Source organism: Patella vulgata, chromosome 1, assembly GCF_932274485.2.
Source record: "Patella vulgata chromosome 1, xgPatVulg1.2, whole genome shotgun sequence".
Lineage (NCBI taxonomy): Eukaryota > Metazoa > Mollusca > Gastropoda > Patellidae > Patella > Patella vulgata.
The window spans coordinates 13,340,298-13,365,793 of record NC_065879.2 but is presented as its reverse complement, the minus strand read 5'-3'; the positions used below and the strand labels follow the sequence as shown (position 1 = coordinate 13,365,793).

At 37.1% G+C, this 25,496-nt stretch overlaps 3 protein-coding genes across 3 annotated transcripts; all 3 read right to left on the bottom strand.

Annotated features, from left to right (window-relative positions):
* Positions 1–337: 337 nt before the first annotated feature.
* Positions 338–4,525, bottom strand: LOC130010244 (slit homolog 1 protein-like). Its single transcript, XM_050533527.2, has one exon. The coding sequence runs from the start codon at positions 3,699–3,701 to the stop codon at positions 1,566–1,568; it is 2,136 nt and encodes a 711-aa protein (XP_050389484.1). The 5' UTR covers positions 3,702–4,525; the 3' UTR covers positions 338–1,565.
* A 4,028-nt stretch (positions 4,526–8,553) lies between these two features.
* LOC126808634 (slit homolog 1 protein) lies at positions 8,554–18,406 on the bottom strand. The gene is made up of 2 exons (XM_050533528.2): positions 18,237–18,406; positions 8,554–12,666 (listed from the first exon to the last, which is right to left on the bottom strand). The coding sequence occupies exon 2, from the start codon at positions 12,451–12,453 to the stop codon at positions 10,318–10,320; it is 2,136 nt and encodes a 711-aa protein (XP_050389485.2). The 5' UTR covers positions 12,454–12,666; positions 18,237–18,406; the 3' UTR covers positions 8,554–10,317.
* Positions 14,139–18,239, bottom strand: LOC130010519 (slit homolog 1 protein-like). The gene has a single exon (XM_056101899.1). It carries the CDS (start codon positions 18,021–18,023, stop codon positions 15,897–15,899), a length of 2,127 nt encoding a protein of 708 aa, XP_055957874.1. The 5' UTR covers positions 18,024–18,239; the 3' UTR covers positions 14,139–15,896.
* Positions 18,407–25,496: the final 7,090 nt, after the last annotated feature.

Genomic DNA, 25,496 nt, shown 5'->3' with positions numbered 1-25,496 from the left:
TAAACAAAACCCAAAACTAAAAAATATTTAAAAGTCGTATATGGGCCACCGTATATGTATGTCCACGTAATTGTCAACTGTCAAATTTCCTTAACAGGAACCTGGCAAACCCCCTCCTGCAAAACTTCCTGGTTCCACCCCTGTAAATCTGTATTAAAAAAGGTAAACCCAACCTGTTTAGCATTTGAAAAAAAACTGATATAAAAAAAAAATAGAACATACTTTATATCTACAATTTCATTTATATAATATTTAATAACTAAAATATATAATATTGTTATAAATACTGTACTGTAATCTATAGAAATTATAATATGTAATATATCATTTCTTTAAAGCTAAAGTATTTCTATATACACTGGAATAGCTTTTAATATAAAAGACACAAAAAAATAGAAGAACATATTTTTATATCTACAATTTCATTTATATAATACTTAAAGATACATTATGGGAGATTTTTATAGAGAGTTGGCCATTCTTGCTATAACAGTTCAAAGGTAGATGATGAAAGAAGAATATATTGAAAAATTCAGTCAAATTACTTTATTCTGAACATAGTTATCATCGTTGTAATATTTGCCTAGAAATGGTAGCGAATTGTGTCTTCACCTTCGCTGATCGTTTGATTGACAGGCGTTAACTCCACCTACATTTCTCGATTATCAAGTAAAGTTTTCAATGGCATACGGAAACGCTTTACAGCGGCCTCGCTAAGTACACTCTATCATTTAGCCTCGATCTAACAGACGTATTTTCATCAGGTTACCCCTTATCTGATTTAATCAATGAGTGAAATCCTATTTAAATCCGAGCTATAGCCGAGCCATCCGTGGGTCTACAGAGTTGATTTTGGTCTTGTTGTTTAAATAAAGATCTAATTTATAATTTCTATAACATCTGAAGCCTAAATTAAGACTTGCAATAATCAGATTTAGCTCTTGCATAATGCATGTTTAATAACTAAATTATAATATTGTTATAAATATTGTATTCTAATCTATAGAAATTATAACATGTAATATCATTTCTTTGAAACGTAAATCATTTCTTTGAAACGTAAATCATTTCTATATACATCGGAATACCTTTTAATATAAATACATACAATCGCGTATTGGTCCTATACAAAATATTCATGATTTACCTATTACATCACATATCTATTTTTAATTATACATGTACATGTATATCTATTTTTGGTCTGCCATTAAGTCAAGTGGCGCGGTTTCGAACTCCCGCTTGCACGTGACAAGGAGTAGGGTCGCCTGTCAAACTATGTGGGTTTTCTCCGGGTCCTCCGGCTTCCTCCCACTTCTAAAAACCCCTACGCGCAACCGAATTATTGAAATAAAAGTGAAACATATGTTACTCCCGAAATGACGTAGTTTGTGCCGAGAGGACGTTAAACCTCATCTCTCTCTCTCTCTCTCTCTCTCTCTCTCTCGATAGCGTTTATCAACTTTCCTTTTTAAAAAAACTCCACAAACTTTATCGAATATTTCTACTGGGTTCAACCGAAAGGTTAACTATTTGGCTTAAACTTGATCCATATCTACCGTAACTTAATTCGCCTTTGACAGTTCATATTCTAATTTATGCCAAAATAGTTTATGATTCATTTGAATATAATTTTGTCGGTTTATATAAGTTTTTATTGGTTCAGTTTCAATGTCTTCAAATTTTGTTGGACTGTCAAAAAGCACGAGGATAACTTTACCAGCAATTTGATGCCCCATATAAAATTCTTCCATACACCATTCCCTGTCTAAAATACTATCATCTAGAATAACTAGAATGTTTCTACTAGATGCCATGGCGTTGGTAATCACGTCTGCTATACTATCACCAGGGATGTCATCTTTAGGCGGATAATAACACGTCTTTTTAAAGTTCTCTAATTTGGGTAAAAGCTTTTTTGTAACCCAGCCTATTATTTTAGGATTTTGTCTGTTTGATGAGATATATACATCAGTAGTAAAAACTGGTTCATATTCGTGAATATCGAATGGTTGTACTTGTTTCGGTTTATCAAAGGGTCGAACTCCAAATATATGATACAATAGAACACTCGTTTCATATTTCCATTTATAAACCACTACGACAGATATAATAATTACAGATAATAAACAGCCTAAAAAAAAGCAGGCTATTAATAGTTTGTCTCTATAACACGTTAGACTATTGTATGTAACTGATTGCATATACTGTACATTACCATTCGCTGTACATCTCAAATTAGTTTCGTTTAATTCCTTTAACCATTCATTCATCCACAAAGTGTCACAAGAACAGACTAAAGAATTGTTCTCTACTCGAACATCAGATAACGGTAATCTTAGATTTCGCAATGTGATAGGCAAAGAAGTGAGGAAATTGTTACTTATATCTACGAATTTCAATATTTTACTGTCATCAAAGAATTTAGGATGGATGGATGTTAGTCTATTATGAGAAACATCCAATCGAGTTAAAGCATGAGCGTACCTTCTTGTGACTATTTTTTCTATCTGATTGCCAGAAACATTTAAAGAAATCCGTGGGTATTTTGGTAGTCGGTCTGGTAGTTCTGTTAGATTTTTGACCATACTGCAGTCAACTGCTAATAAACTCTCTGCAGGCCGATCCTGACATAAACATCCCATAGGACAATCTTCACTTATATTGCAAATTAATTTATCCGTATTTTCCACTAAATAGCCGAACGATCTGTTTTGTAGATCTGGTGGATCTTGGCAATAAAGATATTCTCTGGCTTGGTCTGTGTAGACGCTGTTATGCACATTATGAGCAACATTGTAAAGTGAACAATCACAAAACCACGGATTATTTTTTAATTCTAGACGTAAAATTGCTACACCCGATGGGGTATTAGCATTTAATGCCTTAATACAACCTGCGAAATCTTGAAGGTTGTTAAAAGTTAGATCAACTTTAAAATTCTTCTGTTGCCCCGGTTCCATTCCAACAGCTTTTCTGAAATACGATATGTTGTTATGTGACAAATTGAATGTATATCCCTCGGTGGATATGAAATTGAAACTTAATGATGATAGATCTAAATCTATAGGACAACCTGATACATCGCCAGGGTTTATAGACCTGGTTCTATAAGGCCAAGAGTCGAAATACTCCAAATTATTAAAAGAAATGTCAACGTTTTTCAGATAAACTAAACCTTCATGAAACAGTTCCGATCCCATGAAACTTATTTGATTCCGCGAAGCATCAAATGTCTTAATCCTCAGCACCTCGCCTTGTCTCCCCAATAATCCTGAGGGTAGCTGTTTAATATGGTTTCCACTTATGTCTATTGTTTGTAAACATTTGGCATCCATAAAGACGTCCTTGTCTAAAGAGGAAATATTATTAGAAGATAACAGGATACTTCTTAGTTTCGGTAAGGCCGTAAAGAATGACCTTTGAACCTGTTGGATATGATTATAACTTAAATCTAAATGTATTATATGATGTCGTATTGACGTTAATGAAGATGACAATAAAGTTTGTAAATCTGTTATAGAGTCATTTGACAAATCAACGTCATAAAACACATCCACGCCGGAGAGATTGCTTGGAAGGTCATGACGGTAAAGTTTAACCACCTCCGGATTATCGTCACACCCACAATCATCGCTTGATACTACCAGATGAGATATCATAGAGAAGCACGTTAACAACAACATGTAAATCCAATCCATGGTTAAATCCTATAATCCGATTTTAAAATGAATCACAAAAACTTCTGGGACTCTACGCTCGCTTCCACCTAGGGGTATTTCGTAGACAAGCAATGGCAATTAAACATATCAAGCATTTACAAGGTTATTATTGACAATGAACAGAGTGTTAGCCATTTCGTGTCATATGTGAAGCACGCTGTATATCATAATCACAAAGTTAATACACCTCACAAAAGTTGAATCGTTTGTAAAGTAATCATAACGTGTATGGTATAGTAAATTGTCGAACACTTGATTTCTGTATAATAAATTTGTTACTATATATACTATACTATACGGACACAGATCACTAAAGATTTCCCCATTGACTCCAATGTTAATTCTCGTATCTTAGACCGGCTCTAACTTTTTCCCAAATTTTCGTTGGGTAGAACGCTTTCTACCACAGATGGAGCAACATGTGGCAACCACTTGCCCAAAAGCACGTATGAGGTTCTTCATGAAAAACTTGAGATACACAAGCTGGAAGTAGAGACAAATAAACATGCAATTTCAGGCCCTACATTTCAACCTAACCAACCTCTCAACTCTTGTATCCTTCCGCATCAAAATTATGAATATTCACCAAAACCTGGCAGAAAATGTATGTTCAAACCCTTTTCCTGGATTCTACACCAAAAAGTCAACAAAAATCGCCATGCAAAAGGGGGAAAAAGGAAAAGGGAGAGGAAGACTAAAAATAGCTTCGGCCCTTGTTTCGTATATTTGGTGATCTGTGTCCATACTCAACGTATGGTTTCTTATTTACTTCCGTCTTTGTTTATATCCCTGCATAGTGAATATACATGTACTATGCAACTGTAACCCAGTTCGTATACTTATCTATATTCCAGGCTATTTAACATCAAATTTAAGTCCTTTAAATTGTCTTAATTAGATCCAATAGTTACAACAAAGGCACATACAGTGAATTAAACAAACATGAGTCCAATATCATCCCGGAAGAATAAACTTGTTAAAACTCTAGTACGTAATGCGTCAAATGGATCAGCAGGATAAATATATGTCAACCCGCTCTACATTATGTTGATATTGAGTGCAAGCATTTCAAGGATATTAGATCAAATTTTTACCGTTGTCAGTCAATACATCACATGTTTGCCCAACCGGGTTTATATGGTAAAGTGTTAGACTTTTTAAAGGAGACAGGATTTTATCATAAATTTTAATTGTATATATATCATTTCATTTTTGTATTTAATATTTATATGCATAAAAGTTGTATTTTATTTTTAATTTTACTAACTGTGATATTGTTTTTATTTATGCATATAATGTTTTTCTGTGATATAATTTAGCCTGTCTTGTAATATTCACCATATGTTTGGCGCAATATAGCCCGGTTGGAGCTGGCGTGCCATAAAACCACATTTCATTTCATTTCATTTACATTATGTTGATACTAAAAATAGATAAAATTGGCCCTGTTATGATGTTCCAGTTCGCGCAGAGAGAGAGATAGAGAGAGAGAGAGAGAGAGAGTAAAGTAATTTAACAATCAGTAATGATCTGTTGACAATTTGGTTGGTATGATGCCGTTCTGTAGTATAACTGTCTGAAAAGAAATGAAATGGAATGGGAGAGAATTGGACACAAACTAGGTCATTTCGGGACTAACACATGATTCAATTGTCTTTAGCAGTGGGAGGGCAGGCGACCTTACTCTTTGTCGAAACCACGCCAGTTGACTCAAAGACAGACCTTATGAGACACCGCGCACGTGCTAACCATTCGGCCATCTAACCCCCAGAGAGAGAGAGAGAGAGAGAGAGAGGGGAGAGAGAGAGAGAGAGAGAGTGATGTGGGTAATGTCCACACAACACCAAACAGATTATTTCCATTAATCACTTGCGCGTAGGGGTATTTATTTAGAAGTGGAAGGAAACCGTAGGGCCCAGAGTATACCCACGAGGTTGGACAGGCGACCCTACTCCTTGTCATGTGGCAACCAAACTACACTCATGTGAAATAGAAATGTATGTTTAATGTTTTTCTTATTTTAATGGTAATAATATCAGATCATATCTGGACTAACATATGGTTCAATTTTATTTCAATAATTCGCTCACGCGTAGGGGTCTTTAGCACTGGAAGGAAACCAGAGGGCCCGGAAAAAACCACGGCGTAGGACAGGCGACTTTACTCATTGCCACGTACAAGCAGGGATTCACTGAATGACAGACCTTGTGATTCCACGCGTAAGCGTTAAACCAATAGACCCCCAACCAGTCGCCATATGGATAGAGAGAGTGAGAGGGATCTGCGTCTACTAGACACACACTAGGTCATTTGGGGACTAACATATGGTTCAATCGCAGAATCGAAACCACACCACTTGATCCAATGACAGACCTTGTACAATAGAAATGTATATTATTTGAATGATACAATTCATTAAAATTTTAAAACTATATTATTATATTCTATTGAACAGAATAAATGATACCAGAGTATTGACTCGATATTTTACGGTCTGCGTAATCAGGATTTAATTAGCCACGTGCTTAGCCGAATGGTTAACACGTGCGTGCTGTATCATAAGGTCTGTCATTGAGTCAACTGGCGTGGTTTCGAATCCCCGGTTGTACGTGACAAGGAGTAGGGTCGCCTGTCCAGCATCATGGGGTTTCTCCGGGTCCTCCGGTTTCCTCCCAATGCTAAAGATCCCTACGCGTTAGCGAATTATTGAAATAAAATTAAAGCATACGTTAATCCCGAAATGACCTAGTTTGTGTCGAGTGGACGTTAAACCCCATCTCTCAGCCTGTATAGTCATCAGCCTGTATACTCATCAGCCTGTATATTCATAAGCCTGTATACTCACCAGCCTGTACAGTCAGCCTGTATACCCATCAGCCTGTATTCTCATCAGCCTGTATAATCAGTCTGTATTCTCATCAGCCTGTATAGTCAGCCTGCATACTCATCAACCTGTATATTCAACCAAATCGTTGAATTATAGTTCGTTCATCATATATATTCTGGGGGGGTTGGATGGCTGAATGGTTAGCGTTCGCGCTGTATCATAAAGTCTGTCATTGAGTCGACTGGCGTGGTTTCGAATCCCCGGTTGTACATGGCAAGGAGTAATGTCGCCTGTCCAACCTCGTGGGTTTTCTCCGGGTCCTCCGGTGTCCTCCCTCTGCTAAAGATCCCTGCGCGCAAGCGAATTATGTAACTAAAATTAAACCATATGTTAGTCCCGAAATGACATAGTTTGTGTCGAGTGGACGTTAAACCCCATTTCTCTCTCTCTCTCTCTCTCTCTCTCTCTCTCTCATATATATTCTATCATTGACATTGGTCGTCTGTCCAACCTCGTGGGTTTTCGCTAGGTCCTCCAGGTTTCCTCCCACTGCTAAAGACCCGTATGCGCAAACGAATTATTGAAATATAATTGAACCATATGTTAGTCTCGGAATGACCTAGTTTGTGTCGAGTGGACGTTAAACCCCAGTCAAGACGATTTGGAGACTTAGTGGGTAAGACGCTGGCTCGCTAGCCTGGAGGTCTGGGGTTCGATCCCTGCATTGGCCGAGAAAGTTCATCCGGATTTTCCGACGTGGTTTCCCCTTGTCAGTGGCGCAGAACGGAGGGCCTGACAAGGACTGCTGTCTAGTCCTTCGGATGAGACGAAAAACCGAGGTCCCGTGTATACATTGGAATGCACGTAAACGATCCCTTCGCAGATGGAATTCGATATAAGAGTAGGCTATAGTGCCGCTGCCCGGGCAAAATTTTCCTCATAGCACACAGTATGTCTTATACCCGTCTTCATTAGCCCAGTATAGGAGCAGAACAGTTAAACGTTAAACCCCATTTCATTTCATTTATGTTTAAAAATATCTTTATGTTTAGATATATATTTCGTAACCTTCACTGAAGTAAATAAAATTAATATTTAGATCATCTCTCATTATTCACTTGATCTTTATTCTAGGTAGATTCAAGGATGGAGTGGGTTGATTCGGCGAAATGACGCATCGAATTACCTTTTAGAAATATTCTCAGATATACTAGAAAATGGGCCTTCGATTTAATCATTCTACAATTTTTTTCAAGAGGCGGAAGGAGATCCCCCCACCACCACGCACCCCCCACCCCTACATTTTTTGTGCCATTCTGGACTGTCCGTACACGCCACGCCCTTATATCAGAATCAATACAAACTGGAACTAATGATTTGGTTGCCCATACTAACGACCACGGGACTGCCCGTACTCGCCACGCTCTTGTGGTAGAATCAATACAAACTGGAACCAATGATGTGGTTGCCCATTCTAACGACCTCTGTGGAAATTAGCAGACACCGCTTACACAAGTAGTAGCCATTTTTTACTTGTGAATATCGTCTTTGTAAAATAAATCAAGGGTGGGTCCAGGGGTAGGGGATATACCTCCCGTCCCCTCCTCAGCTACATAAAAAAATGTGAAATAACACTTTTTATGAGTGTCACGGTCTTGTGCTTTATCCCGTATCATCAGATGATGGCATGGGATAGGCATTGAAAGCGCGAGACATGATCCAATTAATTCATAATAAAAACTGACGTCAAACGGTGTGATGGATTTCTCTCAGTGTGTATGTAAAACAAAACCCAAAACTAAAAAATATTTAAAAGTCGTATATGGGCCACCGTATATGTATGTCCACGTAATTGTCAACTGTCAAATTTCCTTAACAGGAACCTGGCAAACCCCCTCCTGCAAAACTTCCTGGTTCCACCCCTGTAAATCTGTATTAAAAAAGGTAAACCCAACCTGTTTAGCATTTGAAAAAAAACTGATATAAAAAAAAATAACAAGAAAATAGAAGAACATACTTTATATCTACAATTTCATTTATATAATATTTAATAACTAAAATATATAATATTGTTATAAATACTGTACTGTAATCTATAGAAATTATAATATGTAATATATAATTTCTTTAAAGCTAAAGTATTTCTATATACATTGGAATAGCTTTTAATATAAAAGACACACAAAAATAGAAGAACATATTTTTATATCTACAATTTCATTTATATAATACTTAATAACTAAATTATAATATTGTTATAAATATTGTATTCTAATCTATAGAAATTGTAATATGTAATATCATTTCTTTAAAACGTAAATCATTTCTATATACATCGGAATACCTTTTAATATAAATACATACAATCACGCATTGGTCCTATAAGGGTAAGTTAAAGATACATTATGGGAAATTAGATAACGAGTTGGCAGTTCTCACTATAATAGTTAAAAGAAAGACCTGCAATAAACAGATTTAGCTCTTGCATAATGTATGTTTAAATATATAAAATATTCATGATTTACCTATTACATCACATATCTATTTTTAACTATACGTGTATATCTATTTTTGGTCTGCCATTAAGTCTAGTGGCGTGGTTTCGAACTCCCGCTTGCACGTGACAAGGAGTAGGGTCGCCTGTCTAGCCTAATGGGTTTTCTGCGGGTCCCCCGGTTTCCTCCCACTGTTAAAGACATCTAACTGACCCCGATAATGTTGACAATTTAAGCTGTACTTTAGTCTAAGTGGATAAGATGCTGGCTCGCTAGCCTGGAGGTCGGGTGTTCGATCCCTGCATTGGCCGAGAAAGTTCATCCAGATTTTCCGGCGTGGTTCCCCCTTGTCAGTGATGCAGGACGGAGGGCCTGACAAGGACAGCTGTCTAGTCGTTCGGATGGGACGATAAACCGAGGTCCCGTGTACACATTAGCGTGCACGTAAAAGATCCCTTGACAGTTATAATTCGATATAAGAGTAGGCCGTAATGCCGCTGTCCGGGCAATATTTCCCTCATAGCACACTGTATTAGCCCAATTCGGAGCAGAACAGTAGGACGTTAAACCCCATTTCATTTCATGTCATTTCTGTGTTCATATTTTAGTTTATGTAAATTATTATAAATTTTCAGGTTTGGACAAAGAACAGAAAGTGAAAACATTATTAATTCAATTTACTGAATTACGGAAATGAAATGGGGTTTAACGTCCTACTGTTCTGCTCCTAAACTGGGCTAATGAAGACGGACCGCAATTACGGACAAGAGATGATTGTTAAACTATGAACTATGAGGCAGGCATGTTTAAAACTAATTTTAAAAACAATAGATTTCAATCGATCTTACAAGCAGTATTCTTGATTAAATGGCCGAATGGTTAGCACGTGCGCGCTGTATCATGAGGTCTGTCATTGAGTCAACTGGCGTAGTTTCGATTCCCTGGTTGTACGTGGCAAGGAGTAGGGTCGCCTGTCCAACCACGTGGGTTTTCTCCAGGTCCTCCGGTTTCCTCCCACTGCTAAAAAACCCTTCGCGCAACCGAATTATTGAAACAAAATTGAAACATATGTTAGTCTCGAAATGACGTAGTTTGGTGCCGAGTGGACGTTAAACCCCATCTCTCTCTCTCTCTCTCTCTCTCGCTCTCTGTCTCTTGAGAGCGTTTATCAACTTTCCTTTTAAAAAACTCCACAAACTTTATCGAATATTTCTACTGGGTTCAACCAAAAGGTTAACTATTTGCCTTATACGTGATAAATATCTACCGTAACTTATTTCGCCTTTGACAGTTCATATTCTAATTTATGCCAAAATAGTTTATGATTGATTTGAATATAATCTTGTCGGTTTATATAAGTTTTTATTGGTTCAGTTTCAATGTCTTCAAATTTTGTTGGACTGTCAAAAAGCACGAGAATAACTTTACCAGCAATTTGATGCCCCATGTAAAATTCTTCCATACACCATTCCCTGTCTAAAATACTATCATCTAATATAACTAGAATATTCCTACTAGATGCCATGGCGTTGGTAATCACGTCTGCTATACTATCACCAGGGATGTCATCTTTAGGCGGATAATAACACGTCTTTTTAAAGTTCTCTAGTTTAGGTAAAAGCTTTTTTGTAACCCAGCCTATTATTTTAAGATTTTGTCTGTTTGACGAAATATATACATCAGTAGTAAAGACTGGTTCGACCTCCTGAATATCGAATGGTTTTTTTTGTTTCGGTTTATCAAAGGGTCGAACTCCAAATATATGATACAATAGAACACTCGTTTCATATTTCCATTTATAAACCACTACGACAGATATAATAATTACAGATAATAAACAGCCTAAAAAAAAGCAGGCTATTAATAGTTTGTCTCTATAACATGTTAGACTATTGTATGTAACTGAATGTATATACTGTACATTACCATCCACAGTACATGTCAAATTATTTCCGTTTATTTCCTTTAACCATTCATTCATCCACAAAGTGTCACAAGAACAGACTAAAGAATTGTTCTCTACTCGAACATCAGATAACGGTAATCTTAGATTTCGCAATGTGATAGGCAAAGAAGTGAGGAAATTGTTACTTATATCTACGAATTTCAATATTTTACTGTCATCAAAGAATTTAGGATGGATGGATGTTAGTCTATTATGAGAAACATCCAATCGAGTTAAAGCATGAGCGTACCTTCTTGTGACTATTTTTTCTATCTGATTGCCAGAAACATTTAAAGAAATCCGTGGGTATTTTGGTAGTCGGTCTGGTAGTTCTGTGAGATTTTTGACCATACTGCAGTCAACTGCTAATAAACTCTCTGCAGGCCGATCCTGACATAAACATCCCATAGGACAATCTTCACTTATATTGCAAATTAATTTATCCGTATTTTCCATTAAATAGCCGAACGATCTGTTTTGTAGATCTGGTGGATCTTGGCAATAAATATATTCTCTGGCTTGGTCTGTGTAGACGCTGTTATGCACATTATGAGCAACATTGTAAAGTGAACAATCACAAAACCACGGATTATTTTTTAATTCTAGGCGTAAAATTGCTAAATCCGATGGCGTATTAGCATTTAATGCCTTAATACAACCTGCTGCATCTTGAAGATTGTTAAAAGTTAGATCAACTTTAAAATTCTTCTGTTGCCCCGGTTCCATTCCAACAGCTTTTCTGAAATACGATATGTTGTTATGTGACAAATTGAATGTATATCCCTCGGTGGATATGAAATTGAAACTTAATGATGATAGATCTAAATCTATAGGACAACCTGATACATCGCCAGGGTTTATAGACCTGGTTCTATAAGGCCAAGAGTCGAAATACTCCAAATTATTAAAAGAAATGTCAACGTTTTTCAGATAAACTAAACCTTCATGAAACAGTTCCGATCCCATGAAACTTATTTGATTCCGCGAAGCATCAAATGTCTTAATCCTCAGCACCTCGCCTTGTCTCCCCAATAATCCTGAGGGTAGCTGTTTAATATGGTTTCCACTTATGTCTATTGTTTGTAAACATTTGGCATCCATAAAGACGTCCTTGTCTAAAGAGGAAATATTATTAGAAGATAACAGGATACTTCTTAGTTTCGGTAAGGCCGTAAAGAATGACCTTTGAACCTGTTGGATATGATTATAACTTAAATCTAAATGTATTATATGATGTCGTATTGACGTTAATGAAGATGACAATAAAGTTTGTAAATCTGTTATAGAGTCATTTGACAAATCAACGTCATAAAACACATCCACGCCGGAGAGATTGCTTGGAAGGTCATGACGGTAAAGTTTAACCACCTCCGGATTATCGTCACACCCACAATCATCGCTTGATACTACCAGATGAGATATCATGGAGAAGCACGTTAACAACAACACGTAAATCCAATCCATGGTTAAATCCTATAATCCGATTTTAAAATGAATCACAAAAACTTCTTCTGGGACTCTACGCTCGCTTCCACCTAGGGATATTTCGTAGACAAGCAATGGCAATTAAACGTATATCAAGCATTTACAAGGTTATTATTGACAATGAACAGAGTGTTAGCCATTTCGTGTCATATGTGAAGCACGCTGTATATCATAATCACAAAGTTAATACACCTCACAAAAGTTGAATCGTTTGTAAAGTAATCATAACGTGTATGGTATAGTAAATTGTCGAACACTTGATTTCTGTATAATAAATTTGTTACTATATATACTATACTATACGGACACAGATCACTAAAGATTTCCCCATTGACTCCAATGTTAATTCTCGTATCTTAGACCGGCTCTAACTTTTCCCAAATTTTCGTTGGGTAGAACGCTTTCTACCACAGATGGAGCAACATGTGGCAACCACTTGCCCAAAAGCACGTATGAGGTTCTTCATGAAAAACTTGAGATACACAAGCTGGAAGTAGAGACAAATAAACATGCAATTTCAGGCCCTACATTTCAACCTAACCAACCTCTCAACTCTTGTATCCTTCCGCATCAAAATTATGAATATTCACCAAAACCTGGCAGAAAATGTATTTTCAAACCCTTTTCCTGGATTCTACACCAAAAAGTCAACAAAAATCGCCATGCAAAAGGGGGAAAAAGGAAAAGGGAGAGGAAGACTAAAAATAGCTTTGGACGGCGTAGGCGGCGTAGGAATATTTGGTGATCTGTGTCCATACTCAACGTATGGTTTCTTATTTACTTCCGTCTTTGTTTATATCCCTGCATAGTGAATATACATGTACTATGCAATTGTAACCCAGTTCGTATACTTATCTATATTCCAGGCTATTTAACATCAAATTAAAGTCTTTTAAATTGTCTTAATTAGATCCAATAGTTACAACAAAGGCACATACAGTGAATTAAACAAACATGAGTCCAATATCATCCCGGAAGAATAAACTTGTTAAAACTCTAGTACGTAATGCGTCAAATGGGTCAGCAGGATACATATATGTCAACCCGCTCTACATTATGTTGATATTAAAAATAGATAAAATTGGCCCTGTTATGATGTTCCAGTTCGCGGAGAGAGAGAGTAAAGTAATTTAACAATCAGTAATGATCTGTTGACAATTTGGTTGGTATGATGCCGTTCTGTAGTATAACTGTCTGAAAAGAAATGAAATGGAATGGGAGAGAATTGGACACAAACTAGGTCATTTCGGGACTAACACATGATTCAATTGTCTTTAGCAGTGGGAGGGCAGGCGACCTTACTCTTTGTCGAAACCACGCCAGTTGACTCAAAGACAGACCTTATGAGACACCGCGCACGTGCTAACCATTCGGCCATCTAACCCCCAGAGAGAGAGAGAGAGAGAGAGAGGGGAGAGAGAGAGAGAGATGTGGGTAATGTCCACTCAACACCAAACAGATTATTTCCATTAATCACTTGCGCGTAGGGGTATTTATTTAGAAGTGGGAGGAAACCGTAGGACCCAGAGTATACCCACGAGGTTGGACAGGCGACCCTACTCCTTGTCATGTGGCAACCAAACTACACTCATGTGAAATAGAAATGTATGTTTAATGTTTAGCATTTGAAAAAAAACTGATATAAAAAAAAAATAACAAGAAAATAGAAGAACATACTTTATATCTACAATTTCATTTATATAATATTTAATAACTAAAATATATAATATTGTTATAAATACTGTACTGTAATCTATAGAAATTATAATATGTAATATATCATTTCTTTAAAGCTAAAGTATTTCTATATACATTGGAATAGCTTTTCATATAAAAGACACACAAAAATAGAAGAACATATTTTTATATCTACAATTTCATTTATATAATACTTAATAACTAAATTATAATATTGTTATAAATATTGTATTCTAATCTATAGAAATTGTAATATGTAATATCATTTCTTTAAAACGTAAATCATTTCTATATACATCGGAATACCTTTTAATATAAATACATACAATCACGCATTGGTCCTATAAGGGTAAGTTAAAGATACATTATGGGAAATTAGATAACGAGTTGGCAGTTCTCACTATAATAGTTAAAAGAAAGACCTGCAATAAACAGATTTAGCTCTTGCATAATGTATGTTTAAATATATAAAATATTCATGATTTACCTATTACATCACATATCTATTTTTAACTATACGTGTATATCTATTTTTGGTCTGCCATTAAGTCAAGTGGCGTTGTTTCGAACTCCCACTTGCACGTGACAAGGAGTAGGGTCGCCTGTCTAGCCTAATGGGTTTTCTGCGGGTCCCCCGGTTTCCTCCCACTGTTAAAGACATCTAACTGACCCCGATAATGTTGACAATTTAAGCTGTACTTTAGTCTAAGTGGATAAGACGCTGGCTCGCTAGCCTGGAGGTCGGGTGTTCGATCCCTGCATTGGCCGAGAAAGTTCATCCAGATTTTCCGGCGTGGTTCCCCCTTGTCAGTGATGCAGGACGGAGGGCCTGACAAGGGCAGCTGTCTAGTCGTTCGGATGGGACGATAAACCGAGGTCCCGTGTACACATTAGCGTGCACGTAAAAGATCCCTTGACAGTTATAATTCGATATAAGAGTAGGCCGTAATGCCGCTGTCCGGGCAATATTTCCCTCATAGCACACTGTATTAGCCCAATTCGGAGCAGAACAGTAGGACGTTAAACCCCATTTAATTTCATGTCATTTCTGTGTTCATATTTTAGTTTATGTAAATTATTATAAATTTTCAGGTTTGGACAAAGAACAGAAAGTGAAAACATTATTAATTCTATTTACTGAATTACGGAAATGAAATGGGGTTTAACGTCCTACTGTTCTGCTCCTAAACTGGGCTAATGAAGACGGACCGCAATTACGGACAAGAGATGATTGTTAAACTATGAACTATGAGGCAGGCATGTTTAAAACTAATTTTAAAAACAATAGATTTCAATCGATCTTACAAGCAGTATTCTTGATAAAATGGCCGAATGGTTAGCACGTGCGCGCTGTATCATGAGGTCTGTCATTGAGTCAACTGGCGTAGTTTCGATTCCCTGGTTGTACGTGGCAAGGAGTAGGGTCGCCTGTCCAACCACGTGGGTTTTCTCCAGGTCCTCCGGTTTCCTCCCACTGCTAAAAAACCCTTCGCGCAACCGAATTATTGAAACAAAATTGAAACATATGTTAGTCTCGAAATGACGTAGTTTGGTGCCGAGTGGACGTTAAACCCCATCTCTCTCTCTCTCTCTCGCTCTCTGTCTCTTGAGAGCGTTTATCAACTTTCCTTTTAAAAAACTCCACAAACTTTATCGAATATTTCTACTGGGTTCAACCAAAAGGTTAACTATTTGCCTTATACGTGATAAATATCTACCGTAACTTATTTCGCCTTTGACAGTTCATATTCTAATTTATGCCAAAATAGTTTATGATTGATTTGAATATAATCTTGTCGGTTTATATAAGTTTTTATTGGTTCAGTTTCAATGTCTTCAAATTTTGTTGGACTGTCAAAAAGCACGAGAATAACTTTACCAGCAATTTGATGCCCCATATAAAATTCTTCCATACACCATTCCCTGTCTAACTCACTATCATCTAGAATAACTAGAATATTCCTACTAGATGCCATGGCGTTGGTAATCACGTCTGCTATACTATCACCAGGGATGTCATCTTTAGGCGGATAATAACACGTCTTTTTAAAGTTCTCTAGTTTAGGTAAAAGCTTTTTTGTAACCCAGCCTATTATTTTAAGATTTTGTCTGTTTGACGAAATATATACATCAGTAGTAAAGACTGGTTCGACCTCCTGAATATCCAATGGTTTTTCTTGTTTCGGTTTATCAAAGGGTCGAACTCTAAATATATGATACAATAGAACGCTCGTTTCATATTTCCATTTATAAACCACTACGACAGATATAATAATTACAGATAATAAACAGCCTAAAAAAAAGCAGGCTATTAATAGTTTGTCTCTATAACATGTTAGACTATTGTATGTAACTGAATGTATATACTGTACATTACCATCCACAGTACATGTCAAATTATTTCCGTTTATTTCCTTTAACCATTCATTCATCCACAAAGTGTCACAAGAACAGACTAAAGAATTGTTCTCTACTCGAACATCAGATAACGGTAATCTTAGATTTCGCAATGTGATAGGCAAAGAAGTGAGGAAATTGTTACTTATATCTACGAATTTCAATATTTTACTGTCATCAAAGAATTTAGGATGGATGGATGTTAGTCTATTATGAGAAACATCCAATCGAGTTAAAGCATGAGCGTACCTTCTTGTGACTATTTTTTCTATCTGATTGCCAGAAACATTTAAAGAAATCCGTGGGTATTTTGGTAGTCGGTCTGGTAGTTCTGTTAGATTTTTGACCATACTGCAGTCAACTGCTAATAAACTCTCTGCAGGCCGATCCTGACATAAACATCCCATAGGACAATCCTTACTTATATTGCAAATTAATTTATCCGTATTTTCCATTAAATAACCGAATGATCTGTTTTGTAGATCTGGTGGATCTTGGCAATAAAGATATTCTCTGGCTTGGTCTGTGTAGACGCTGTTATGCACTTTATGAGCAATAATGTAAAGTGAACAATCACAAAACCACGGATTATTTTTTAATTCTAGACGTAAAATTGCTAAATCCGATGGCGTATTAGCATTTAATGCCTTAATACAACCTGCGAAATCTTGAAGGTTGTTAAAAGTTAGATCAACTTTAAAATTCTTCTGTTGCCCCGGTTCCATTCCAACAGCTTTTCTGAAATACGATATGTTGTTATGTGACAAATTGAATGTATATCCCTCGGTGGATATGAAATTGAAACTTAATGATGATAGATCTAAATCTATAGAACAACCTATAGGGTTTATAGACCTGGTTCTATAAGGCCAAGAGTCGAAATACTCCAAATTATTAAAAGAAATGTCAACGTTTTTCAGATAAACTAAACCTTCATGAAACAGTTCCGATCCCATGAAACTTATCTGATTCCGCGAAGCATCAAATGTCTTAATCCTCAGCACCTCGCCTTGTCTCCCCAATAATCCTGAGGGTAGCTGTTTAATATGGTTTCCACTTATGTCTATTGTTTGTAAACATTTGGCATCCATAAAGACGTCCTTGTCTAAAGAGGAAATATTATTAGAAGATAACAGGATACTTCTTAGTTTCGGTAAGGCCGTAAAGAATGACCTTTGAACCTGTTGGATATGATTATAACTTAAATCTAAATGTATTATATGATGTCGTATTGACGTTAATGAAGATGACAATAAAGTTTGTAAATCTGTTATAGAGTCAATTGACAAATCAACGTCATAAAACACATCCACGCCGGAGAGATTGCTTGGAAGGTCATGACGGTAAAGTTTAACCACCTCCGGATTATCGTCACACCCACAATCATCGCTTGATACTACCAGATGAGATATCATAGAGAAGCACGTTAACAACAACATGTAAATCCAATCCATGGTTAAATCCTATAATCCGATTTTAAAATGAATCACAAAAACTTCTTCTGGGACTCTACGCTCGCTTCCACCTAGGGGTATTTCGTAGACAAGCAATGGCAATTAAACGTATATCAAGCATTTACAAGATTATTATTGACAATGAACAGAGTGTTAGTCATTTCGTGTCATATGTGAAGCACGCTGTATATCATAATCACAAAGTTTATACACCGTTTTACTTTCGTCTTTGTTTATATCCCTGCATAGTGAATATACATGTACTATGCAATTGTAACCCAGTTCGTATACTTATCTATATTCCATGTTATTTAAAGTCCTTTAAATTGTCTTAATTCGATCCAATAGTTACAACAAAGCGACAAACATCAGTCCAATCATCCCGGAAGAATACACTTTGTTAAATGGGTCAAAAACCAACAGTATATGTCAACCCGCTCTAAACTATGTTGATACTAAAAATAGCCAACACCACCCCTTGTTATGTGGCAACCAAACTGCACTGATGTGAAATAGAAATGTATGTTTAATGTAATTCTTATTTGAATGGTAATAATATCAGATCATTTCTCGACTAACATCTGGTTCAATTTTATTTCAATAATTCGCTTACGCGTAGGGGTCTTTAGCACTGGGAGAAAACCGAAGGACCTGGGGAAAACCCACGGAGTAGGACAGGCGACTTTACTACTTGTCACGTACAAGCAGGGTATTCACTGAATGACAGACCTTGTGATTCTACGCGCAAGCATTAAACCACTAGACCCCACCCCAGCCGCCATATGTCTCCGAAAATCCTTCATGTAAGTGTGGCTACTACATGGAAAATATTGAACACTTTTTCTTTTTTTGCCCACTGTACAAGGAAGAACGAATCCGTACCATCGATAAACTCCCCTACCATTTCCACAATATTTCAGCAATTCTTGACGGATGCCCGAACGTAAACGATTGTGAGAACCGGAATGTTTTGAAATTGTTCATTCGTATATTAGTGCTACAAAAAGATTCAAACTGATAAAGTAGTGATGTAGTCGATTAAAAACCCTAAACGACCACCACCCACCCCCTACCCCGCTCCCACCCCGCCCCTCCCAGAGGATGAGGACACACGTTGAACATAATGATGCCACGGTGACAGTAATGACCCGATATTATACATATTTTTTATGTAATATATTAAAATTTTCATGCAAATTTATTTTGTTTCATTATTCTGGAGACGGATTAATATAAGCTTTATAGCTTGTTTCCCAATCCAAATAAATTATTATGTATTGTATATAGTATGTAATATATGGTAAATAAATATTGTTTAAACCATATGGATAGAGACACACACTGAGGACTAACATATGGTTCAATCGCGGAATCGAAACCACACCACTTGATCCAATGACAGATCTTGTACAATAGAAATGTATATTATTTGAATGATATTAATATACAATTCATTAAAATGTTAAAACTATATTATTATATTCTACTGAACAGAATAAATGATATCAGAGTATTGACTCGATATTTTACGGTCTGCGATCAAAAGACTATCTGTTTGTGTTCATCTACATTTCTTTTGTGGTTTTATTAAGAGCTAGAACAATATAGGCTGTCTCCATATCTGGTGATCGACAACCGAGGAAGAATGAATGGAAGTATAGAATTGTCTATTATGTACGCTATGAATGGCAGAGTCAAAGAGAAGTACACGGGTATTCATGTGTTCGTGTTGTCTTGGAGAATCCTGCGTGACAAAAGCCTGGAAAAGAAGAACCAGTTCCAAGTGGAATTGATACTGGATGATCTATAGATAGGTGGGGGTGTTGGGAGGATTCGCGTCCATTTTATAACAGCCGAAAGCAGAATCGGGATTTAATTAGCCACCAATAAAGCCATTAAGTCTTATTTGCATTGTTCAGTCAATATCTAATATATGGAGGGGATCACGTGGCTAAGTGGGTAAGACGCTGGCTCGCTAGCCTGGAGGTCGGGTGTTCGATCCCTGCATTGGTTGAGAAAGTTCATCCAGATTTTCCGGCGTGGTTCCCCCTTGTTAGTGATGCAGGACGGAGGGCTTGACAAGGACAGGTGTCTAGTCCTTCGGATGAGACGAACAACCGAGGTCCCGTGTATACATTGGAATGCACGTAAAAGATCCCTTGGCAGTTGGAATTCGATATAAAAGTAGGCGATAGTGCCGCTGCCCGGGCAATAATTTCCTCCTAGCACACTGTATGGTGTATGCCAGTCTTCATTAGCCCAGCATAAGAGCAGAACAGTAGGACGTTAAACCCCATTTCATTTCATTTCATTTCATCAAATATACGGATTATACTCCGTATACTCAAATTGACCATTTTACATTAAATTAAGAAAACAAAACTTAAATCTTCCCCGCTTCGATTCGTTAGATTTAAAAAGAGCCCTAACAAAACATTTTGGGTGACGCTAACTTTTTTTTATACCGTGTGCAGATAGTCTGTTAAATATACATGCAGGTCTTTCTGTAGGTCTGATATGTTATATAAGTTATTAAACATACATTATGCAAGAGCAAAATCTGATTATTGCAAGTCTTAATTTAGGCTTCAGATATTATAGAAATTATAAATTAGATCTTTATTTAAACAACAAGCCCAAAATCAACTCTGTAGACCCACGGATGGCTCGGCTACAGCTCGGATTTAAATAAGATTTCACTTATTAATTAATTCAAATATGGCGCATCCTGATGAGAATACGTCAGTTAGATCGAGGCTAAATGATAGAGTGTACTTAGCGAGGCCGCTGTAGAGCGTTTCCGCATGCCATTGAAAACTTTACTTGATAATCGAGATATGTAGGTGGAGTTAACGCCTGTCAATCAAACGATCAGCCAAGGTGAAGGCACATTTCACTACCATTTCTAGTCAAATATTACAACGATGATAACTATGTTCAGAATAAAGTAATTTGACTGAAAATTTCACTATATTCTTCTTTCATCATCTACTTTTGAACTGTTATAGCAAGAATGGCCAATTCTCTATAAAAATCTCCCATAATGTATCTTTAATTAGACAATTATTAACTTATAAAGATCATAATCAACTCTCGATTCCATCGGATGCTCTAGATTTATAACGGATTTAAACACGATTGGCAGTTAAAGATTTAATTAGAAACTGGATAATCGATACTATCGTAACAACAGTAGCAATGACAATCGAGACTTCGTTATTCTCCAAACAGCCCAAACGTTGCTCAGAATGAAGTATTTTGACTGAAATTTTCAAGATATCTCCTTCTTTTCTACCAATGATGTTGGTTATTACTCAATCCCCAGAAACCTTCTAGGTCAAAACCTGGCCTCCAATGGGGTTGGTAATACTCAATTCTACGTTCAATCAATTGAAAGAAAACAAGCCCAAACGTTTTAAACTGGCAGTAAAATGCGGTACTAGCAGAGAACAGACCATTGTATAATACACAAGGGAACGGTTTTTAAGGGGAGCCATATCGCTAGCTGTATTCATCCCATCTAATCTGAGTCATGGGAGAGAACAAAAGGTCCGTTGTATAATAGCGACACTAAACTTGTTGATTAACTGAATCACTTGTTACAATTATTTCAAAATACACACAGTGTATAGTTTCATAGACAAATAGCTGGTGGCTCAGTGGGTGAACGTTGGTTCACTAACCTGGAGGGCTCGGGTTCGATCCCTGCGTTGAGTGGAAATGAAATGGGGCTTAACGTCCCACTGTTCTGCTCCGACTTGGCTAATGAAGTCGATCATACGCCACACATTGTGTTATGAAGAATATTTTGCCTGGGTAGTGGCACTATGGCCTACTTTTGTATCGCATTCCAACTGCCAAGGGAACTTTTACGTTCACTCCAATGTATACACGAGACCTCGGTTTTTCGTCCAATCCGAATAAATAATAGTACGTTAAACCTCATTTCATTCATTTCCGAAAATAGTTGAATTTGTAGAGCGAAAATTTCGACTGAATGGTATTGTTCAGACGTAGGCCTACTCAATTTTATTGACATGTACGTTCAATACTGTGCGTCGTGTTATAGTATATTGGGTCTGCGGTACATCCGTGGATATGACCCTGGCTCACTAAGGTGGAAATTCCGAGTTCGATCTTACTGGCGCATTAACGAGGAGGTCTCAGGGTCGATCCCGGTTTTGGTGGAGTTAGTTCCTCGGAATTTTTCAGCCTGGTTCTCCATTGCTAGTGATGTGGCTCCGTGTACACCATTAACATCACGTTAAATATCACATGGAAGTTGTGGCTAAGTGAGTCAAACGCAAGCTCGCTAGAACGGAGGTCCCCTGTGGTGCAGGACGCATGGCTTGCCAAGGGACAGTTGTCTAGTCGTTCAGATGGGAGGAAGAACCGAGGTCCCATTGGCGTGCACGTAAAAGATTCCTTGGAAGTAGAAATTCGATATAAGCCAAGGTCGGTCGTAGCGCCGATGTTCAGTCAAAATTTCCGTCATAGCACACTGTATAGCGTATACCCGTCTTCATTAGCCCAGAGGGGGGTTGGATGGCCGAATGGTTAGCACGCACGCGCTGTATCATACGGTCTGTCATTAAGTCAACTGGCGGGATTTCGATTCCCCTGTTGTATGTCCTCCGGTTTCCTCCCACTGCTAAAGACCCCTACGCGAAAGCGAATTATTGAAATAAAATTGAACCATGTGTTATTCCCGAAATGACCTAGTATGTGTCGAGTGGACGTTAAACCTCATTTCTCTCATTAGCCGAGTGGGGGCAGAACAGTAGGCCGTTAAACTCCATTCAATTTCATTTCATAAAGGGTGGACGCTCGCTTTCGGTCACCGTCGTTTTTGGGTACATAGGTTCAATACGTTTGGACTGGTGCTAGCAGGACCTAACTGGTCAGGGTTAGAGATATACATACTGCTGATGCCGATACCTCCGTGGCCTGATTTAACTCCTTGTTACATGTTCAGCAAACAAGTTTCAATTGTTTAAAGAGAATTGACAAGATGAATATTATCATATTTATAATATTTATAAATATATAAAATAATAATACATCAATTACCCTCCCCCTTTTAATCACCATAGATTTCTATACAGGTTTTATAATATCACTTCTCCCATAATGTAACTTAAATTGATCGAATAGTTCACAATACGCCTCATATACCAGAACAAAAGATAACTCGAGTTGCAAGCAATAAATTTACAACAACAATACCAACATTGAATACATGAAAACAATAGAGAATATTACATAGTTTTCGTGCCATTGTATTCGTACTAGCATTATTGTCCAAACACACCGTGTTCACAATAAGTCGCGCTATCTGATGGTAGTTGAATAGCATAGTGAACAATGCAAATCGCAACAGCTTGGAAATTAATCTGACAAGTATATGTATGTATATGTCATTATTCGTTTATCATTACATGTTTATGAAAATATGACATATAGAAGGAAATTGTGAATATTTACGTCAAAGATCATCAGAGGACTACGATAAGTTGTCGCTTCGTTTCGTAACGGATCGAATTGTATGTGGGCATCAACAAAAATTGAGAAATTAGTTGTCGTTTCTAATCGTGACGAATCAAAAATGGGGATATCAACATCCAGAAACTACGTTTGCTTCTCGTAACGGATAAAATTGTATGTGGATATCAACGTCAAGGGGCTGAGCGATTACTCATGGGCGACAATTTATCGCTTCTTTACGTAACGGATCGAATTGTATGTGGGCATCAACAAGGATTGAGAAATTAGTTGTCGTTTCTAATCGTGACTAATCAGAAATGTGGATATCAACATCCAGAGACTACTCGTCCACGACAATTTATCGCTTCTTGTAACGGATAAAATTGTATGTGGATATCAACATCAAGGAGCTGAGGGATTGGTCATGAGCGACAAGTTATCGCTTCTTTTTGTAACAGGTCGAAATGTATGTGGACATCAACATCAAGGAGCTGAGGGATTATTCATGGACGATTCTGTTTGTAACAGATCAACATGTATGTACATATCAGTATCAAGGAGCTGGGCGATGATTACTCGTGGACGACAAATGACCGCCCCTAGTCGTGATGGATCAAAAATGTGGACATGAATATCGTGGTAACGAGAGGGCGAAACCTATTGATTTTCTGTTAAGCGGATCAAAATATATGTGGCTATCAACACCAATGACAGGAGGTCGACAAGTTATCGCCTCTCATCGCGAGGAATAAGAAATTTAAATATCCACATAAAGGGGATGAAAGTTTATTTGTGGGCGATAAATGATCGGTTTTATTTGTGACGGATCAGAAATGTGGATATCAACATTAAGGTCTGAAAGATATTTCGTGACTATAAATGGTCACTTCTGTTTGTGACGGATCAGAAATTTGGACGGAGGGAATCAGTGGACGCGATAAATGATCACCCCTCTTCACGATGCCAAGATCCCTACTCTTCTCCGCGTATTTTGTGAGGGCATACCTTTATTAGTCTGTAAATTACCAGATGGAATACATCTATTCGATTGTATAGGAGTCCTGTAAGAGTACGGATAACCAATGATTTGAGAACACTTAGAGGAAACAGCCATCCCCTGGATTAAATGATCTGGTGGATTAAGAATAATATCCGACGATAAATGTAATTTCAAAACGAATAACAACTATAAGAAGTACATGATAACGGCTTTAGTTCTGGATATTCGGTTCAATCTATCTAGTTATTGTCTTCATTTGGAAGTTAATGTTGAAATGATCCTAAAACTAAAGATAAAACGGTAAGAAAAAAAATTCTTATCAATGGTTAATGGTTATCGGGGGTCATTAACCGGTGGCAAGACGCTGGCTTGCTGGCCTGGAGGTCGGGTGTTCGATCCTTTCATTGGCCGAGAAAGTTCATCCAGATTTTCTCGCGTGGTTCCCCCTTGTCAGTGATGCAGGACGGAGGGCATGGCAAGGATAGCTGTCTAGTTGTTCGGATGGGTCCCGTCTACACATTTGCGTGCACGTAAAAGACCCCTTAACAGTTGGAAATCGATATAAGAGTAGGCCGTAGTGCCGCTGTCCGGGTAAAATTTCCATCATAGCACACTGTAGTTCGGACGTTAAACCCCATTTCATTTCATTTCATTTCGGTTAATGCTTATATTATTGTTACAAGTTCTAAGTCTTGACAATTCTAATTCTTATCTATATTCAAATTTATATTCATATTGTAAAGTTCTAATTCTTGTTTGTTCTAATTCTTACAAATTCCACCTCTTACCTATTCTAATTCTTACAAATTTTGATTCTTATTTGTTTGAATTCTTACAAATTCCTGCTTTTATCTATTCTATTTCTTACTAAATGTACCTCTTAACATTTTTAATTGTTACAAATTCTTGTTCTTAAAATCTCAATTCTTATCTGTTCTAATTCTTACAAATTCTTACTTTTATAATGTCTGATTCTTATATCAATGCTT

Bases quoted from the DNA above. Each gene is read 5' to 3' on its own strand.
- LOC130010244 (XM_050533527.2), bottom strand. From the start codon at position 3,701: ATGGATTGGATTTACATGTTGTTGTTAACGTGCTTCTCTATGATATCT.
- LOC126808634 (XM_050533528.2), bottom strand. From the start codon at position 12,453: ATGGATTGGATTTACGTGTTGTTGTTAACGTGCTTCTCCATGATATCT.
- LOC130010519 (XM_056101899.1), bottom strand. From the start codon at position 18,023: ATGGATTGGATTTACATGTTGTTGTTAACGTGCTTCTCTATGATATCT.